At 48.9% G+C, this 17,184-nt stretch overlaps 1 protein-coding gene across 3 annotated transcripts; it reads left to right on the top strand.

Moving 5' to 3' along the window:
* The first annotated feature begins 601 nt into the window (after positions 1–601).
* GMPPA (GDP-mannose pyrophosphorylase A) lies at positions 602–14,112 on the top strand. 3 transcript variants are annotated; one of them, XM_080977076.1, is made up of 14 exons: positions 602–607; positions 817–955; positions 1,712–1,809; positions 2,692–2,795; positions 3,473–3,665; positions 4,276–4,335; positions 4,665–4,795; positions 4,937–4,951; positions 5,349–5,483; positions 6,400–6,497; positions 8,346–8,392; positions 8,580–8,672; positions 10,946–11,114; positions 11,633–14,112. In XM_080977076.1, exons 2-14 carry the CDS (start codon positions 916–918, stop codon positions 11,731–11,733), a joined length of 1,284 nt encoding a protein of 427 aa, XP_080833202.1. In that variant the 5' UTR covers positions 602–607; positions 817–915; the 3' UTR covers positions 11,734–14,112. The 3 variants fall into 3 exon arrangements, with proteins under 3 accessions (XP_080833202.1, XP_080833201.1, XP_080833200.1); XM_080977075.1 differs by lacking the exons at positions 602–607; positions 8,580–8,672 and having other exon boundaries at positions 777–955; XM_080977074.1 differs by lacking the exons at positions 602–607; positions 4,937–4,951 and having other exon boundaries at positions 782–955.
* The last annotated feature ends 3,072 nt before the right edge of the window (positions 14,113–17,184 follow it).

Here is a 17,184-nt window from a genome sequence, read left to right as displayed (position 1 = left end):
TAAGAAAAGATCCTCAATCAGTAGCCCTTCTTTTAATCAGAAGTGCAAATCATCCTACAAATAAGTAAGAAGCCACACTCACCTGCCCCGCACCCACCGTGTATGCCAGACCTGGCTTAAAATGTGCTTGTACCTTGCAAGCAAGGCAGGAATTTACACAAGCTCCAATAGGGTTGGCTGCCATTTGAGCTCCCAAGTGGAGTCGCTCTTTTCCGAAAAGGGGTTTTTGCAGGCTCTGCCGATTGGTGGCTAATCCTTGCACTACATTAATGGTGAGGGCTGACTGCGCTTACTCAAATGGAGAGAGGAAGCCGTCTGCACATGCTCAGTAATCTGCATTCTCTCTAGAATCACTTCGCATGGTTCAAGCCTGCAATCTGAGAACTGATTCTTGGTTCCGCCCTCGAAGTGCCATCCCTTTTAGCCTGGGCAGGCAGAGCAGTTCTTCCTGCCCTGTTTTGCAAAAATAGGCTTGGGGCAGGATGCCGCAAAGTGAAGCACCGTACGAGTCCTGTTTGAGCAGGCCAGTGGCCCATCTGCTCTCAACCCGATGCCTGTGGAAAGAAGCCCGAAAGCAGGACTGCTCTTCTTGGGGCAGCGAGGAAGGACCAAAACCGCCCCACCCCAAACGCCCTAGCCTTCCCGGACAGCGAAAACAGCCAATCCAGGAGGATCCGCGTCAGCGCTGCCGGCCGGCTTCTCCCGCGGCGACGCGCCGACTGGATCGCTCAAGGCCCGCCCTGCGCGCGGCGGCGGACCCGGCCAGCGGTGACGTGGCGTTCTCACGTGCTCGGAAGCAGAACTCGCCGAGGAGGGGACGCAGGATCGGCGCTGCGCACGGCAGCCTCTCTCGTCGCCATCCCTCGCGGGACGCCCTGCCTTCCAGTCTTGCGCGCCCCCCAGACGAAGAGGGCGATGCTGAAAGCCGTGGTCCTCATCGGCGGCCCCCAAAAAGGTGAGAGCCGCCAGCAATCCTAAAGCGGCCGGCCGAACTTTGCTTCCCTCCCGCCCGGTGCACCTGCCCATCAGAGCAGACCTGCCGCCCCTCCCTTGCCCCACCTGCGGCGCCCATGGGGGTCAGGCGGAGGGACGTGGCCTCTGTCTCGAGGGGCGGGGGAGCCGAGTCTAAGGTCAGGGAGAGAAGTGGGGGGCAGGCTTTCTTCCTGGAAGCCGGTTCCCCACATGCTGTGGGTGTGCGAGAGGGAGTTGACTATGTCGTCAGACCTGGGAGACCTGTTTTCGAATTTCCATGCAGCTCACTGGGTGACCTTGGTCCAGTCACTTGCTAACCTACCCCACAGGGTTGTTGTGAGGATAAAATGGAGAGGGAGGGAACCATGGATGCTGTCTTGATTTCCCTGGCGGAAAGGTGGGATAGTAACTCGGTGAGGGACTGACACCCTGTGTGTGTTCAGAAGCCTGCTTGTTCCTTATCCCTTCCTGTATGTGAAGGGTGAATTCTACCCTGCTCTCACATGAATATGCCTTCTCTGCCCCTCCTCTGGCCCACCTGGTGTTGCTCCCATTCCTCAGCCTTGGCTTCAGTCGTCTGCTGCTCTTCAGGAGCCTCAGAGTGACATTGGCTTCCCTTGTTCCTCTTCTGGTGGCAGCCATTCCTCTCAAGGCAGCCCACGATTTGTGTGCCTCCTGGCTCATTTGTGAATTTGGTGAGCGACAGCCTACAATTCTGTGGTAACCTTTTCTCTTGCAGGGACCCGCTTCCGGCCGTTGTCCTTTGAGGTGCCCAAGCCCTTGTTCCCTGTGGCAGGAGTGCCTATGATACAGCACCACATTGAGGCATGCACTAAGGTATGAAAGGGGAATTAAGCTGACACCATGAGGGGAGGAGTTCATAAAAACACCAGAGGAGCCCGCTGGATCAGGCCAGTGGCCCATCTGGGCCTCTGTCCTCTTCTCCCAGTGGCTGACCAGATGCCTGTGAGAAGCCTGCAAGATGGACATGAGCACAACAGCACTCCGCCCACCTGTGGTTCCCAGCAACTGGTATTCAGAGGCATAATGTCTCTTGACAGGAGAGGCAGAACACAGCCATTGTGGCTGGGAGTCCTTGATGCCTTTTCCATGAATTTGACTAATCCTGCCTTAAGGTTGGTGGCTATTACTGCTTCCTGTGGAAGTGAGCACCGTTGTTTAACTTTTACAATACGATAATCTTTATTGTGATGCATGAAGGACTTTTGTCTGTCTTGAATCTTCCAACATTCAGCTTCATTGGATGTCTGCAAGTTTTAGTGTTAAAATATGTTACGAAATGTTTCTCTGACCACTTTCTCCATGCTGTGCAAACTTTTCTAAACTTATTTCAATTCACCTCTTATTCGCCTTTTCTCTAAAAGGAAAAAAAAAGGTCCGTAACGCTTCAACCGTTCTTCATAGGGGAGTTGTTCCACCCCCTTGGTAATTTGGGTCATCCTTTTCTGAACCTTTTCTCACTTTAAAATATTGCTTTTGAGGTGAGCTGACCAGAACTGTACACAGCATTCCAACTGTGTTTGCACCAATAGATTTGTATAGTGGCATTGTGAAACTGACAGGGTTATTTTCAGTCCAGCAAGTTGCCTTGTGCTCTAACATGCAATAAACTGAGCAAGTAAGAATATTTTAGCTCTCCTGCTCTTGGCTTCATATGCCAACCAGTGGTTGCTCCATCTTCCTTTCCCTTCTCTGCAGGTGCCCAACATGAAGGAGATTCTCCTGATTGGGTTCTATCAGCCCAATGAGGCCCTCAGCCGGTTCCTGGTGTCAGCCCAGCAAGAGTTCAAAATACCCATCAGGTGGGTGGTCACAGTGCTGGCTCAGCCACTAGACATAATGAGGCGGCCACTTCAGGCAGCTGATGTTGGGTTGCATGAAAAGGCAGCAGATTGTTTGGGTATTTAAATGCATTGATTATTTTTTTTCATAATAAATGCAGTGGTGGGGAGGCTTTTGCTGAGGAGTGGTGGTGCTTGTGGGGTTTTTCTGCCTCAGGTACCAAAATAATTTGCTCATCCTTGGATGCTGTGCAACAGGACAGAGGAAGTGAGATAGAGCCATTCAGTCTTCTGTCTTAGACAGCAAAATGCGTTGGGCTGGTCGCACTGCTAAAGAGAGAGGAAGGGGCTCCATCTTTCCAACCTGCCATTCAGGTCCTGATTCTGCACAGCCTTTGGAAAAGGGGGGTATAACTCTGGTAGAGCATCTGCTTTGCATGCAGAAGATCCCAGGTGCAATCTCTGGCATCCCTAGATAGGGCTGGGAGAAACTCTTACCTGAAACCCTGGGCACTTGCTGCCAGCCAGTGTAGGCAGTATTACGATCGATGGACTAGTGGCCTGACTCTGCCTAAGCCAGCTCTCTGGGTCCCTATGCACCTGTTGAAACAGCCTGGCGCATTTGGCCTAGTAGACCTTGGCACAAGCAATTCCTCCCCCTGCAGTGAAGGGCCTTAGCAGCCTCCTGTTTTGTGTAGGTATCTGCAGGAATATGCTGCGCTTGGCACAGGCGGCGGCATCTACCACTTCCGGGACCAGATCCTCTCGGGTAACCCTGAAGCCTTCTTTGTGCTGAATGCTGACGTCTGCTCCGAATTCCCTCTGGGCGAGATGCTCAGCTTCCACCGGCAACTTGGCAATCCGGACAGCTTCCTCATGCTGGGCACCACGGTAATGGCACAGCCCTGGCCTCTCATGCTGACAGCGCTGTGGGCTTGGAAGGAGGGTGCTGCTTGGCACAGGATTGTGTTTGGATTTTGGATTTGGATTTGATATCCCGCTTTATCACTACCCTAAGCAGTCTCAAAGCGGCTGACATTCTCCTTTCCCTTCCTCCCTCACAACAAACACTCTGCAAGGTGAGTGGGGCTGAGAGACTTCAGAGAAGCGTGACTGGCCCAAGGTCACCCAGCAGCTGCATGTGGAGAAGCAGGGAATCAAACCCAGTTCACCTGATTACAAGTCCACTGCACTTAACCACTACACCACACTGACCTTTGGCTCTCTTAATACTTGCTGGGCTACCACTCCTATCATCCCTGACCACACTGATTTTGCTGGTGGGAGCTGGAGTTTGGTCGCTGATGGAGAGGTCCCCCTTCCCTGGCTTGGGAATGCAGTTTGAGGGCTAGCTGCAGGTTCCTAGCCTTTGTGGGGCAAAATGGTTGCATTGCTAGGATCCCAGTCCCAGTGCTCCTGGCAACCCTGTCCTGCAAATTCTTCTCTAATCCCTCTCACCCCCCGTAATGCTCCTGTGACCATTTTTCTTTTTTGTCCCTAGGCCAACAGAAAGCAGTCCCTGAACTATGGCTGCATTGTGGCGAACACTGAGACGCATGAGGTATGTGGAGGTCTGGAGGGAAGACTGGGCAGTAGGCATGCCCCAGTAGAGAGCTGCTCCACCTGGGATGAGGAACCTGTGCCTTCCAGAGGCTGTCCGACTACAACTCCCATCAGCCTTGAGTGTTGGCCATGCTGGCTGAGGCTGATGGGAGTTGAAGAGCCAAGACTGTCCACTGTCTCCCCTATTCCTGTACCCCGTCCAGCACAACCTTCCTGCCTGCTGCTCTCTGGAGCCTGGCTCAAGCAGAGCAATCCCCAGCACTGGATGGTGCAATTCCCAAGACTCTCCCTTCTCTGCCCCACCTACATGTCCCCTTCCTTCTCCAGGTCCTGCACTATGTGGAGAAGCCCAGCACTTTTGTCAGCGAGCTCATCAACTGTGGCATCTACTTGTTCACGCCGGCCATCTTCCATCACATTGGCGCTGTCTTCCAACGGAACCAGCAGGAGCTGCTTCTGTGAGTGTCTTTCTTAGCTGATCCTTCCTGCTTCCTGGGAGCAACATCTGGTCACTTATCATCTCTCTCTCTTTCTGTTTCTCTTCCCTCTCTCTGTGTCTCTTCCATCTCCTCTTCGTGCCACCCCTTGCCCACATTTAGGGGCGCATGCCTTGGGTAAGTGTCCATCTCCTCCTTCCTCCTGCATTCCTCATCTCCCAAGTGCTTTTGTGCTTCTCTACTCCATGGGACTTGGGCGCTTAGGCTTAGAACTGGCTTTTTGGCTTCCTAGGGATGGGCAAACCTCTGTGGCCCTCAGGATGTTGTTGGATGGACTCCAATTCCCAACAGGTCCAACCAGCAGGGAGGGCCAAGGGCCAGAGATGATGGGAGTTGTAGTCCAGCCACCTCCAGAGTGCTTCAGGTTCCTCATCCTCAGTAGCAGAAGGATCTGCTGTTGCTGTACTTGAGTGGTTGTTTTCCCTGACCTAGAGATACCTTTTCTTGCTGGCCACACACCATCTTTCCACTGAGTCATGTGGCCCCTAACCCTTTGTATGCCTTGTTCGCACAGGGAGGAGAGCACCAATGGCTGGCAACGAGCTGAAGCCATCAGGCTGGAGCAGGATGTCTTCACAGCCCTTGCTGGGCAGGGACGCCTCTTTGCCTACAAGACGGAGGGGTTCTGGAGTCAGATCAAATCTGCTGGGTAAGGAGGAAGTAGAGGGAAGTACAAGCCTGGGAGGTGGTTGTAAGCCTGCCTGTGAGATAGCCAAACATTGAATCAAATTTTTCTCTGTGGATCTGAGCTTTTCTTACCTTTAGCAGATACATGCATGCTTTTTTTGGAGGCGGGGAACCGTAAGAATATGGTGACAATGCAAAAGCCAAAGAGAAACTCCTGAGAATTATTTCTTATATTGGGAAATAGATGGGTTGGGGGAGCGCTGACGATGGACCCTGATCACAGCCTCTCTTTCTTCCTCTGTGACTGTTGTTCTGTAGTCACAAGCCCAGGGATGAGGAATTTGTGGCCTTCCAGAGGTTGCTGGATTCCAGCTCATCCCTGAGCATTGGCCATTCTGGCTGAGGCTGACGGGAGTTTGAATCAAACAACACTGGGGCGCGGGCACAAGTCCTCTACCCTTGCTCTCGTATGTGTGGATCCAAACTCTATATTCCTCCCTCTTTCTCTTTTCTCAAGTGTTGTCCCAAAGGCTGCGGGGGGCAGGGATCCAAACTAATAAATATGTGACTCCCTGAAGCAGAACAAGTGCAATTCTAATTTCCTACAATTTAGCTTTTGAGCTTAGAATTTGTGTTTCTGTCACATGGGTGGCCAGAGTCCAATTTTTCAAATGAAAGGCAAGAAAATTTGAACTCCCTGGGAAGGTGCAGAATTGGGTTTACAGGAGATACTGCCAGCTGAATGAGGCAGGATAAAACTGTCCTGTGCTCCATCCCAGGAAGAAAGGATTCTTCTTCTTTTGATCATAGGCTTTATTTTTTTGGTGAGGCACTCATTCATTTTCCTTTGTCCTCAAGAGAACAAAGGCATTCACGGACTTGATGCTACATTTGGAGGCAGGTGCCAGGTGTAATTTCTGGCTTGTTCTCTTTGCCAGGTCTGCAATCTATGCCAGTCGCCTGTATCTGAGTTGCTACAGCCAGTGCCACCCAGAAAGACTTGCCCAGAACCAACCTGGTGGACCCACCATCCGAGGTACTGGCTCCCTCTTTCCCCATATGGGAGACAAAAACCACGAATGCATGATGTTGGTAGGATGAGATAATTCTGCTTTTGTTCCACAACATAAAGGGGCCGTAACATCTGAAAACAGGTTTGCTGGGTGGAGGCCATATCGGTGGTACAGTTTCCAAGGGGCTTGGGTCATGCCTGCACGTCGCTAGACTCCAGCTACCATCAGCCACAGCCAGCATGGCTAATGGTCAGAAATGATGGAAGTTGTAGTCCAACAGCTTCTAGATGGCACCGGGTTCAGGAAGGCTGCTCCAAAGCGTGTGATGTGCCTCCTTTAAGTGTTTATCCTTTTTGCATTGCTTTTGAATAGGTTTACTAAATTGGGAAATGTTTGCCTGTTTGCTGTGTACTTCATGCAACCGTCTTCAGCCATCTTCTGGTGGCTGACTTGGAGCTCTTAGACCTGGTTTCAGAGCCTGCCAGAATTATACTTGATAAAACAACATCACATCATTCACATCGAAGGCTGTGACAAATACAAAGAACAGCAAATCAGTGCAATAATACAAAGCTAAAATTCCAAATCCTGCATCAATACATAGAAAGATAGATAGAGATAGAGATAGAGATAGAGATAGAGATAGAGATAGAGATAGAGTGAGAGTCATGTAAGTACTTCTCCAATGACTCACCCCTCACTGGGTTATATAGACCCATCTAAAAAAATTTGCTATGGTAGAACCACATCTCAAATTTTATGTTGTTGTTTTTGTACTGAATGTGCTGTGTGTGGTTATTTTATTGTTCATATAGTTATATGTTATGACAAATCAGTAAAAATTAGTAAGGAAAGAGGAGATTGCAAGGGTACAAAGGAAGGGGCTTGAATACAAATTAAACATCTGTATCTCCACAGCAATTTTATCTATCTTGCTCCTTTGTGCTTTACACTGGAATTATTAGAAAACCATCAGTTTTAGCAAGAGCACTCCTTCTCTCCCCATAATTGTGCTTGGTGAGAGTCTTCTTTAGTTTTCAAGCTGCGCAGCTTGCAGACTTAACATATAGAATAGGAGAACAAGAAGAACATACATTTAGAGAAAATTGGAAAACGTTCATTGAATATATGGGGGAAATTGTGTACACTTGAAAACGTTGGCAGCATTAAGATAAATTCAACTGTGTAAATAAGTTTTGATGGATGTAATAATGGAATACTGAATGGTTTAGTTTTTGTAAAATATGCAGGGATTTATTATATGCAAAATGAACCTTGGAAAGAGAAGAAGGGAAGTCATTGATATTTTAAGGATGTTTAAATGAGTATTCTAAATTGTAAAACAGAAAATTATATACATTATATTCTCTCAGTGTGGTGTAGTGGTTGAGAGCGGTAGTCTTGTAATCTGGGGAACCGGGTTCGCGTCTCCGCTCCTCCACATGCAGCTGCTGGGTGACCTTGGGCCAGTCACGCTTCTCTGAAGTCTCTCAGCCCCACTCACCTCACAGAGTGTTTGTTGTGGGGGAGGAAGGGAAAGGAGAATGTTAGCCGCTTTGAGACTCCTTAAAGGGAGTGAAAGGCGGGATATCAAATCCAAACTCTTCTTCGCTCTTTAGTTTGTCCCAAGCTACTATGGCAAGGCAGTCTTTGAAAGGAGTCTCTACCCATCTAGGCAACAGTGTGTGTTTGGGTTATTTGCTTTACAGAGTCTGATGTGCACAGAGGTATTCAGCATTGCTGCTGGAAACCCGCATTGTTGTAGAAAAGCAGAATCTCTGCAGTGATGCTTTCAGAGGGGTGGCAATGAATCTTCTCCATTGTGGAGTAAGGAGAAGAACTAACTCTGTTGCTGCTTCTTTTCTATGCAGGGAATGTTTATATCCATCCTGCAGCCTCGGTGGATCCCAGCGCCGTGGTAAGTGTAATGGGCAAGGTGTACTCTGTGCCTGGCTCCAGCATGTGTGGGATAGATTTTAAGGAGCTGTGCATTTTGGTTTAATCTTTGGGCCCCTGAACATACCCCAGACTTAAGAGAGCATACAGATGAAGGGGGCTATTGGCCTGCGCTGGGCCACTGACCACCCTGTGCCTTTTCCCTGTAGCTAGGTCCCAATGTGTCCATCGGGAAGGGGGTGACGATTGGTGCTGGCGTGCGTGTGCGTGAGTCCATTATTCTGCATGGGGCTTCTCTCCAGGTAGGTATTGCTCCGAAGATCCAATGGGTCAAGTTCTAATGTCTTGCATCACCTTAGGGGACTACTCAGACTATTGTTCTTAGTATAACAAATGTGTGGTTTTATTGCTCATTTGTTGCTTGGGATCGAGACACCTTTTCCACAAAGCAGAATTCAAACAGTGGTGTTTCATCACAGGGGGAAAAATAACTTCCTTTCTGCTCCAGCTGGTGCTGCCTGCGGCAGCCATGGCTGTGGTTGTATGAGTGTTGCAGCCCACCCATTGGATGTTGTCTGTGACATCACTTTGATAGGGCTTCCTCCCCATTGTCCAGTTGTGCCATTTTGATAAGAGACCCACCATCCCTCCACTAAATGTAGGAGTCTGCATGAAACTGCTTGCTTAAAAGTGACAGCTAGCAACAAGGTCCCTGCAGCGATGCCTAGCAATTTTAGGAACGTTTTCATTATTTTCTCCCCACCCCTCTGCAAACTGCACTTTTTACTTAATTATTTTGGCACTGCATGTAGGCTCAGCCCACCATCACCCATGTTTTACACAATGGTAGGATCGTTGTACTACTGCTGCCGGATTGGGGTTGGCACTTTGTAGCTCTAATCCAGGGATGGGGAATCTGTGGCCATCCAGATGTTTTCGGGAACCCCATCAGCCGCAGCCAGCATGGTCAGTGGTTAGGGATGGTGGGAGTCGTCATCGGAGAACATCTGGAGTGCCTCAGAAGTCACATCTCTGATCAGAGGCAGGAGGCTGTTTTTGGCTTAGGACAGCTCTTGCTTTGCTTCTCGTTGTTTTGCTAATGCCCTGCAGGTGGCACTAGTGCACTGCAAAGTCTGGTATTCCCCTGCTCGGTCTGGCCCCCACATACGGAGGTAATTTCATTTATGTATTATCAACGAAGACATACAAATGCAGCTGAAGCTGTGGATTCATGAGAGATGTAAAAGATTTGTAAATCTGTGGTGCTGCATCATTTATAAAAAAAATTAGCAGGGCTATTAAGAATTTAGGAGGGGAAATTATTGATACCCTATATCCTCCCCCTTTATTTTCTTGGTATGTCCCAACTCTAAAAGTACCTAGTATCTTGAGGACTGCAGAAGTCCTGACTGAAATTCTGAAGAGGGGTTGCTAGTCAGACAATAGCTGGATCAGTTGGCCTGATGTGCTACAAGGCAGCTTCTTCCATACATTTCCCATTAAATGTGCAGTACAATCCTAAGCATGAAATATGTCCTGCTGAATTGAATCAGATTTACTCCTTCGTTAAGGGCCAGAGTAGATGAGCAGTTAAGTGTGTGTTTGCATTTATCATGTGCTTAAAAAAAAGAAAATGAAAATAGCCATGGGAAGGGGGTGTCATAATGGTTATTGGCATTGTGGCAGGCAGGGAAGTGGAGTTCAGCTCTTTCCCCCCCTGCTGTGGCCATGATGAAAAAACCCACTCTTCCACAGCTGCTCTTTGCACTGGGAGGGAAAGCGGGGCAGTTTGGGAGGTGCCATTTCCATCACAACCACAGCAGGGGATGGAGAGGGTCAAACTCCCTCTGTCTCGATAAACTCTGTTTTTAAAAAGTGCACATTAAATGCAGAGATGCATTTAACACCGCTTCTAATTTGGCCCTGTGTTTCGGAGGGCAGTTTTGATATTTTTATGGTGCGGCTTTTAAACGCTGAAAGTGCTCCTCCACACATGCCTCCAGTAATCCTTGTTTAACAGCTCTACAAAGTTCCTGAATAAATAGAGGAGTTGTTTGTTCTTGTAGAAAATCAATTGAGTCAGTAGTTGGGGTTGTTAAAAGTGGAAAAGAAAGTTTGATGAGTGTCTGGGAAAAGCTACACTTCAGATTTCCCCACAGTGATCTCCACTTCCCTTTTAAGTGTTTTATAAGCACCATTTACGTCCTGGACTGTCTGAAGGATTAACACCAGTCTTAGTAGCATCCATGGCAAGATTGCTGAATCCCAGGGTGATGCCACCTGCAGCATACGAGGAATGCAGGAACTGTATTAGAGCGGTTGGCTTCTCCTTTAAGTAGGAAATCGTGGGGGACAGGAAGAAAAAGCCAGAATTGTACAGGCTCCTTTGTCCTCTCACTTAAAGGAGAAGCTCTTGCTCTCCTTCATCTGATGTCACAGGTGGGTGTGATTTGGGGGACAATGGCCTTGTGGCCCAAATGGGAACCCTTGGCAGGCCAGGATTGACCCAAGGGCTGGTGGTCCCCCACCCCCATGTTAGTGCCTCAGTTCTTTCTTTCCTATCCCCTTTCCCCAGGACCATACATGTGTGCTGAACAGCATTGTGGGCTGGGATAGCACCATTGGACGCTGGGCTCGTGTAGAGGGTACTCCCAGCGACCCCAACCCTAATGATCCCTACGCAAAGATCGACAGCGAGACTCTCTTTCGGGATGGCCGCCTGACCCCATCCATCACCATTCTGGGTAAGCGTCTGCCCACTTTAAACTCTCTTCTTTCCCCTGTACCTCCCTACAATTATTATTATTATTATTATTATTATTATTATTATTATTTATTTATACCCCGCTCATCTGGCTGAGTTTCCCCAGCCACTCTGGGCGGCTCCCAATCGAGTGTTAAAAACAATACAGCATTAAATATTAAAAGCTTCTCTAAACAGGGCTGCCTTCAGATGTCTTTTAAAGATAGGATAGCTGCTTATTTCCTTCACATCTGAGTGCGCCACTACCGAGAAGGCCCTCTGTCTGGTTCCCTGTAACCTCACTTCTCGCAATGAGGGAACCGCCAGAAGGCCCTCGGAGCTGGACCTCAGTGTCCGGGCTGAATGGTGCGGGTGGAGACGCTCCTTCAGGTATACAGGACCTGAAAGAAGAATACTCAAAAGAAGAATACTCTCCTGCACTTCTCTCTTTTGTGTTGGCTACATTTTCCCTCTCACGCACCCACTTGCTGATGCCTCTTGCTGCTCCCTCCTCGACAGGCTGCAACGTGACCATCCCTGCCGAAGTTGTCATCCTCAACTCCATCGTTCTGCCCCACAAGGAACTGAGCCGCAGCTTCAAGAATCAAATCATTCTCTGAATGGGGCAGGCAGGAGGGGAACCTCCAGTTGCCCCCAGGTGGCGGAACAGAGGGAAACCTCGGACAGCGCTGCCCCCACCCTCAAGCCATGGCCTCTCGTTGGACGTAGCATGGGTCACCACAGACTTCCCTCCAGGTCTGTTCATGGAAGCAGCAGGATGGGGGATGCGAGCTTCCCTCTTGGGCTGCTGCTGCTGTGTCAGGTGGCTTGCCTACTCCTTCTTCAGCTGCCGCAGAACCTTTCCTGGAAGCAGGAGGCTGCCTCATCCCGAGGCCGCAGTGCTGCCTTGCTACCAGCCAAAGGCACGTGGCAAGGAAAGGATGTGTGGATATTCTGGGGAGCCTTTATTAAACCTGAGGGCTGCATTCTCTCATGCACAGTCTTACGGAGGCCGTATGCCAATGGATGGGGTGCTAGAGCCCAAAGTGGGTGGGGCAACAGAGTCTTGCCTTTTGTACTCCAGCCACGCAGTAAGAGGTTTTCATATACACACACCTGCCTTTATCAAGGCAAGGAAGAGGCAACATCGCAGTCAAAGGACCTCTTCCACCAGGCAAATGTGCTGGTGGAGAGGGCAGAGCAGGGCTGGTGTGCTGTGGGAAGAGTCCCAAGGGGGTGGCTAGAGAGACCTGGAGGGTTCCCTACCCCTGGCCTAGGCCACTGAAGGACCCAGGGGTACATCTGCATGCCATTTGGGCCTCGGATGCATTCGTTCAGCACCCCACATTTCCACTAGCTGCAGTGCATTCTTTCTGATTCCCCTTAGTACAGTGGTACCTCGGGTTACATACACTTCAGGTTACAGACTCCGCTAACCCAGAAATAGTGCTTCAGGTTAAGAACTTTGCTTCAGGATGAGAACAGAAATAGTGCTCCGGCGGCGTGGCAGCAGCAGGAGGCCCCATTAGCTAAAGTGGTGCTTCAGGTTAAGAACAGTTTCAGGTTAAGAATGGACCTCCGGAACGAATTAAGTACTTAACCCGAGGTACCACTGTATGGCAGTGTGTGTCTGTGTGTATCATTTTCCTGCTTGTGCACAAAGGCACCAAACTGGGATTGTGGGGATCTGCCACGGAGACATGCTCTAATCTGTTTGCCAAGCAGCTGCCCCATAGTATGTGCACATAGCCTCATGTTTCTTCCAGGAACTGGATGGTGGCGCCTAGAAGCAATTTGAGTGGGCAGCAGCGTGGTGGGGGCCGGGAGGACAAACTTACTGCATAGCTTAACCTCTGCTGCAAACTGAAGCTTTGATTTTAAAGCTCCAAGACGAATGAGTAGATATTGGTTGAGGGATCAACTGCAGCTTGTTAGAGTGAGTGCATGTTGAGGAAAGTGCTTGAGTCTGTTAGTTTTTAAGTTAATGGGAACAGCTTTCCACAAGGGCTGGAACGGGAGCCTGCATTGAGCAAGGGGCTCTGGAGATCAGATGCAACAGGGACTCTGGCACATGCAAGCTCCCACACTGCTGTTGCGGTTCATTTGCCCTCAGGCTTTACCTTTCCATCTGCAAGGGCTGAGGTTTCAAGGAGACGGGTTGTCTCTTGCAGAGGTGAAGAACTGGCAGCCCTCCGGGTGATGCTGGACTTGATCTCTCATCACCTCTAACCCTGGGTCTTGCTGGCTAGGAGTAATGGGAGCTGGAATCCAACAACAGTTGGAGGGTCAAATGTTCCTCTATTGATACAAAGTGCCCTGATCTGATTAGGTTCTGCTAACCTGTTTTCCTTGCCTTAATGGCAGGATTCCAACTTGGGGCCTGGGTGTTGGGGGATGCACTAAGCTGCACCTAAGGGAGGTGAAAACCCTGCTCCTGATATAATTCAGCCCCAGAGAGGAGGGTTATGTGTTTACATTCTTGCTGTTCGTGAAGCACTTTGAGAACATGTTGGAACATGGATGTCTCAATGTAAACAGCTATGGAGGATGTTCAGTTTCCAAAGCAACTCACAGCAAGTTTCCTTTCCAAGGTCTAAAGACTGGCTAAGGTCTGCTGCCTCTCTCCCATGTCAAGTTCAGGAATTAGGACCCTACAGTGAACTGGTAAAAGCATCAGAGGAAACAGCTGACCCAACTCCAGCAGGTAGTGGGGTAGGGGTGAGGGTTATTTGAAACAGGATCTATTGCCTCTCTGTGCTTAACATTGCAAAGGACATATTCTGTGGCTGCAGATCCCTTTCTAATTTGTATTTCTCCTGCCCCCATCAGATTGTGACCTGGGTAAAATTCATACTAATAAAGGCATTAGCAATTCAGCATTTTGTTGCTGTCCAGGTGGGGGGGCTGGCTGCATTGGTGTGCCTATTTTATCTGCTTATTTTTTACATGCAGCTTCTCCCATTAAAAAAAATGAAATAAAGAGATCATATTTAAATGTATATATTAATTATTCTTGACCTGCAGCTTTCTGTAAAGTAGGATGAGTGGATTGTGAAGATGAAGAAGAAGAGGAGGAGGAGGATTGTAAAATGCGTTGCATACTGCCAAGATTCAAAGTGCAAGTGTTGTTCAAAAACAGCATCCTTGGCTGGGCTGAGGGACGGGTCCAGCCCCCCCCCCCTTTCTCTGAGATGTGTCCTGCATGTCAGGCAGCTTGTTCTATCCAGTGGAACCACCCTGGCTTCTGTTTCTTGGTAATGCTAGAAAGAGATGGAAAGTTGGTTGCTTTTATATATACATGCAGCAGATACTATTTCAGGAACAGAATCAGACATGCAAGAGAAATGCTAGCCTACCTCCCAACTCCGCAAAAAAATCGAGAGAGAGAATGTCAGTAAGTAAACGGAGTAAAGATTTGTGTAATTAGACCTTTTTATAACACAGGTTGTAAAGTCCCCAATCAAAGGCTCCTGCAAAAGGTTAAGTAGTCGTGGCATAAGCAGAGACATCCTTTTGTAGATTAGCAAGTGGCTGAGTGATAGGAAATAGCAGGTAGGCATAAATGGTCAATTTGCACAGTGGAAAGAGAGAAACCGCAGGGAGCCTCAAGGATCTATAATGGGGCCCGTGCTTTTTAACATATTCATTAATGAGTTGGAAAAGGGATTGAACGGGAAAGCAGCAAAATTTGCAGATGATAAATTATTCAAGGTAGTTAAATCTAAAGCAGATTGTAAGGAGTTCCACGGGGATCTTATAGCAGTGGGAGAGTTGGGTAATGAAATGCAGTGTTGATAAGTGCAACAAAGTACATTTGGGAGAAAATAGCCTCAGCTTTACATACTTGACTCGCTAAGAGTACAGAATTCCATTTAAAGACAACAGCCAAGCAGACTGGCACTAGGCATGCCAACTGGCAAGGCTGTGACTGGCTCCAGAAGGCAGCAAGGGAGGACATTTGCCAGGGCTCCAAGACCAACAGGAGGCCCCTGAGGAAGCTGGACTGACCCTTCAAAGAAAAGCACTGCTCAGTTTTTGCTCTCAGTTTTTGGAGTGGACAACAGCAACTGCTGAGCTCTTGGCTGGCTTTTCTGCCACCTCTGGTCATGATGAAGAGGATCCACCCTGAGCTGGGCTGGGGGAAGGGACACAGGCTCCCCAGAATCCTGGAGCCTGGCCAGCTCACAATTTTAACATTACAAAGGTACAGAAAAAGCAACCGTGTGGGTCCTGTGTGAATTATGGAAGTCAAGATATATACCAGGAATAGCTAACCCATGACCCCCCCCCATCTCCCATCATTCCTGACTATTAGCCATAGTGGTTGGGGCTGAGGAAAGTTGTAGTCCAACAATGTCTGAGAGGGTCACAGCTTCCACAGCACAGATAATATGTGGCACAGAGGCCTGCTGTCTGTCCACCTCCCCTGCCATCCTGCCCCAATGCTGTGTTGACTAGAGTAGGCCTGTTCTGCTTGCGACCAACCAAGGCAAACTTAGCTCACCTGGCATTGTACTGTGGCACACTCAGAAATTTAAGGAGAGGCTGGATGGCCATCTTTCAGGGCTGCTATAGTTCCAAGATTCCTGATCTGCTCAGAGGGTTGATCTAATCCCCCTTTCCAACTCAAATGCTTTGATTCTGAATTCAGGTGCTCAACAACCAGCTTTGCTTTTGCAGACTCCGGAAGGCAACCAAAACAGGAAATGTCGTGAGCCTCTGGTAGACGTTCAGCTTGGTGGGTCGCAAGTCGCACAGGACTGGACTAGCATCAAAACTACGCCAAAGATTATGTGGCTTTGATTTCTGGCACGATTTCCAAAAATGCCTGCCTGCCACCGCTTTCCAGTAATGACTGTGCTTTGAGATGGGACCTGCCCGTGCCTGGGTGAGAGCTTCATCTTGTAAACTGCTCTGAACTTTATAATGAGAGGAACCGGGTGCAATTTTTAAAAAGTCAGTAGTTAATCATGGTTGTGGGTAAGGTGGACTGGATTGTGACTTTGAACCGCAGTCTTCAAAAATATTTTGACCTTCCTGCCGCATTCACAGGCCCCCTTTTTGTGGGCTGCCAAGTTATTTGTGTGTGCATATCTGACTTTGTCAAGCCAGTATTGTCAGTGTTTCTATGCCTATTCAGAGGCTGTTGTTGTTGTTTAGTCGTGTCTGACTCTTCATGACCCCATGGACCGAGCACGCCAGGCACTCCTGTCTTCCACTGCCTCCCGCAGTTTGGTCAAACTCATGTTGGTAGCTTCGAGAACACTGTCCAACCATCTTGTCCTCTGTTGTCCCCTTCTCCTTGTGCCCCCCATCTTTCCCAACATCAAGGTCTTTTCCAGGGAGTCTTCTCTTCTCATGAGGTAGCCAAAGTCTTGGAGCCTCAGCTTCACGATCTGTCCTTCCAGTGAGCACTCAGGGCTGATTTCCTTAAGAATGAAGAGGTTTGATCTTCTTGCAGTCCATGGGACTCTCAAGAGTCTCCTCCAGCACCATAATTCAAAAGCATCAATTCCTCGGCGATCAGCCTTCTTTATGGTCCAGCTCTCAGAGGCTAGAGTTGCTCAAATAGTGTCTCGTGACTTGTTGTCATGTTTAAGTAAATCTAAATTAAAAGCTGGAGGTGGGATTCCCATAGCAAAGGGGATGTTTTTTCCATGTCAAATTCAAAGCAACTTTTAAGAATTCTGCCTCTTGGGAAGATAATATGGTGAAAATTGCAAGATTTGGAAAGAGGATGGCTGTGTTGGGGAAGGATTAGGACTAAAGGGCAAGACCAGAGTCTTCCAGTAGAGGGCACCATATGGATGAGTACAGAGGCATTGCTTGGGGAAGGTAGACCGGGCTCTTGATGGGGGTCTGCATGGAATAGGAGCTGCAGTGCCCAGCAGGCTGAGCCATTTATTTCCTCCTTTGCTGAACTTAAGATACAGTATTGGCTTTCCGCTTGTGCAAAGGGTGGAGCTGAGGGTGGGAGCAGTGGAGGAGAAATGCAGCCTGGAAATCACATTAGATGTGCAAGAATCCATTAGTCCAGCTCTGAGTCTGTGCCTGGCTCCTGGTACCATCAT

Source organism: Podarcis pityusensis (assembly GCF_964106645.2).
Source record: "Podarcis pityusensis genome assembly, chromosome: 1".
Lineage (NCBI taxonomy): Eukaryota > Metazoa > Chordata > Lepidosauria > Squamata > Lacertidae > Podarcis > Podarcis pityusensis.
This window is presented reverse-complemented; position numbering and strand designations above follow the sequence as displayed.

Excerpts from the sequence above, each read along its gene's own strand:
- GMPPA (XM_080977076.1), top strand. The coding sequence starts at position 916 with ATGCTGAAAGCCGTGGTCCTCATCGGCGGCCCCCAAAAAG. Across the intron at positions 2,796-3,472 it reads GAGTTCAAAATACCCATCAG|GTATCTGCAGGAATATGCTG; the intron begins GTGGGTGGTCAC and ends TGTTTTGTGTAG. Across the intron at positions 3,666-4,275 it reads TCCTCATGCTGGGCACCACG|GCCAACAGAAAGCAGTCCCT; the intron begins GTAATGGCACAG and ends TTTTGTCCCTAG.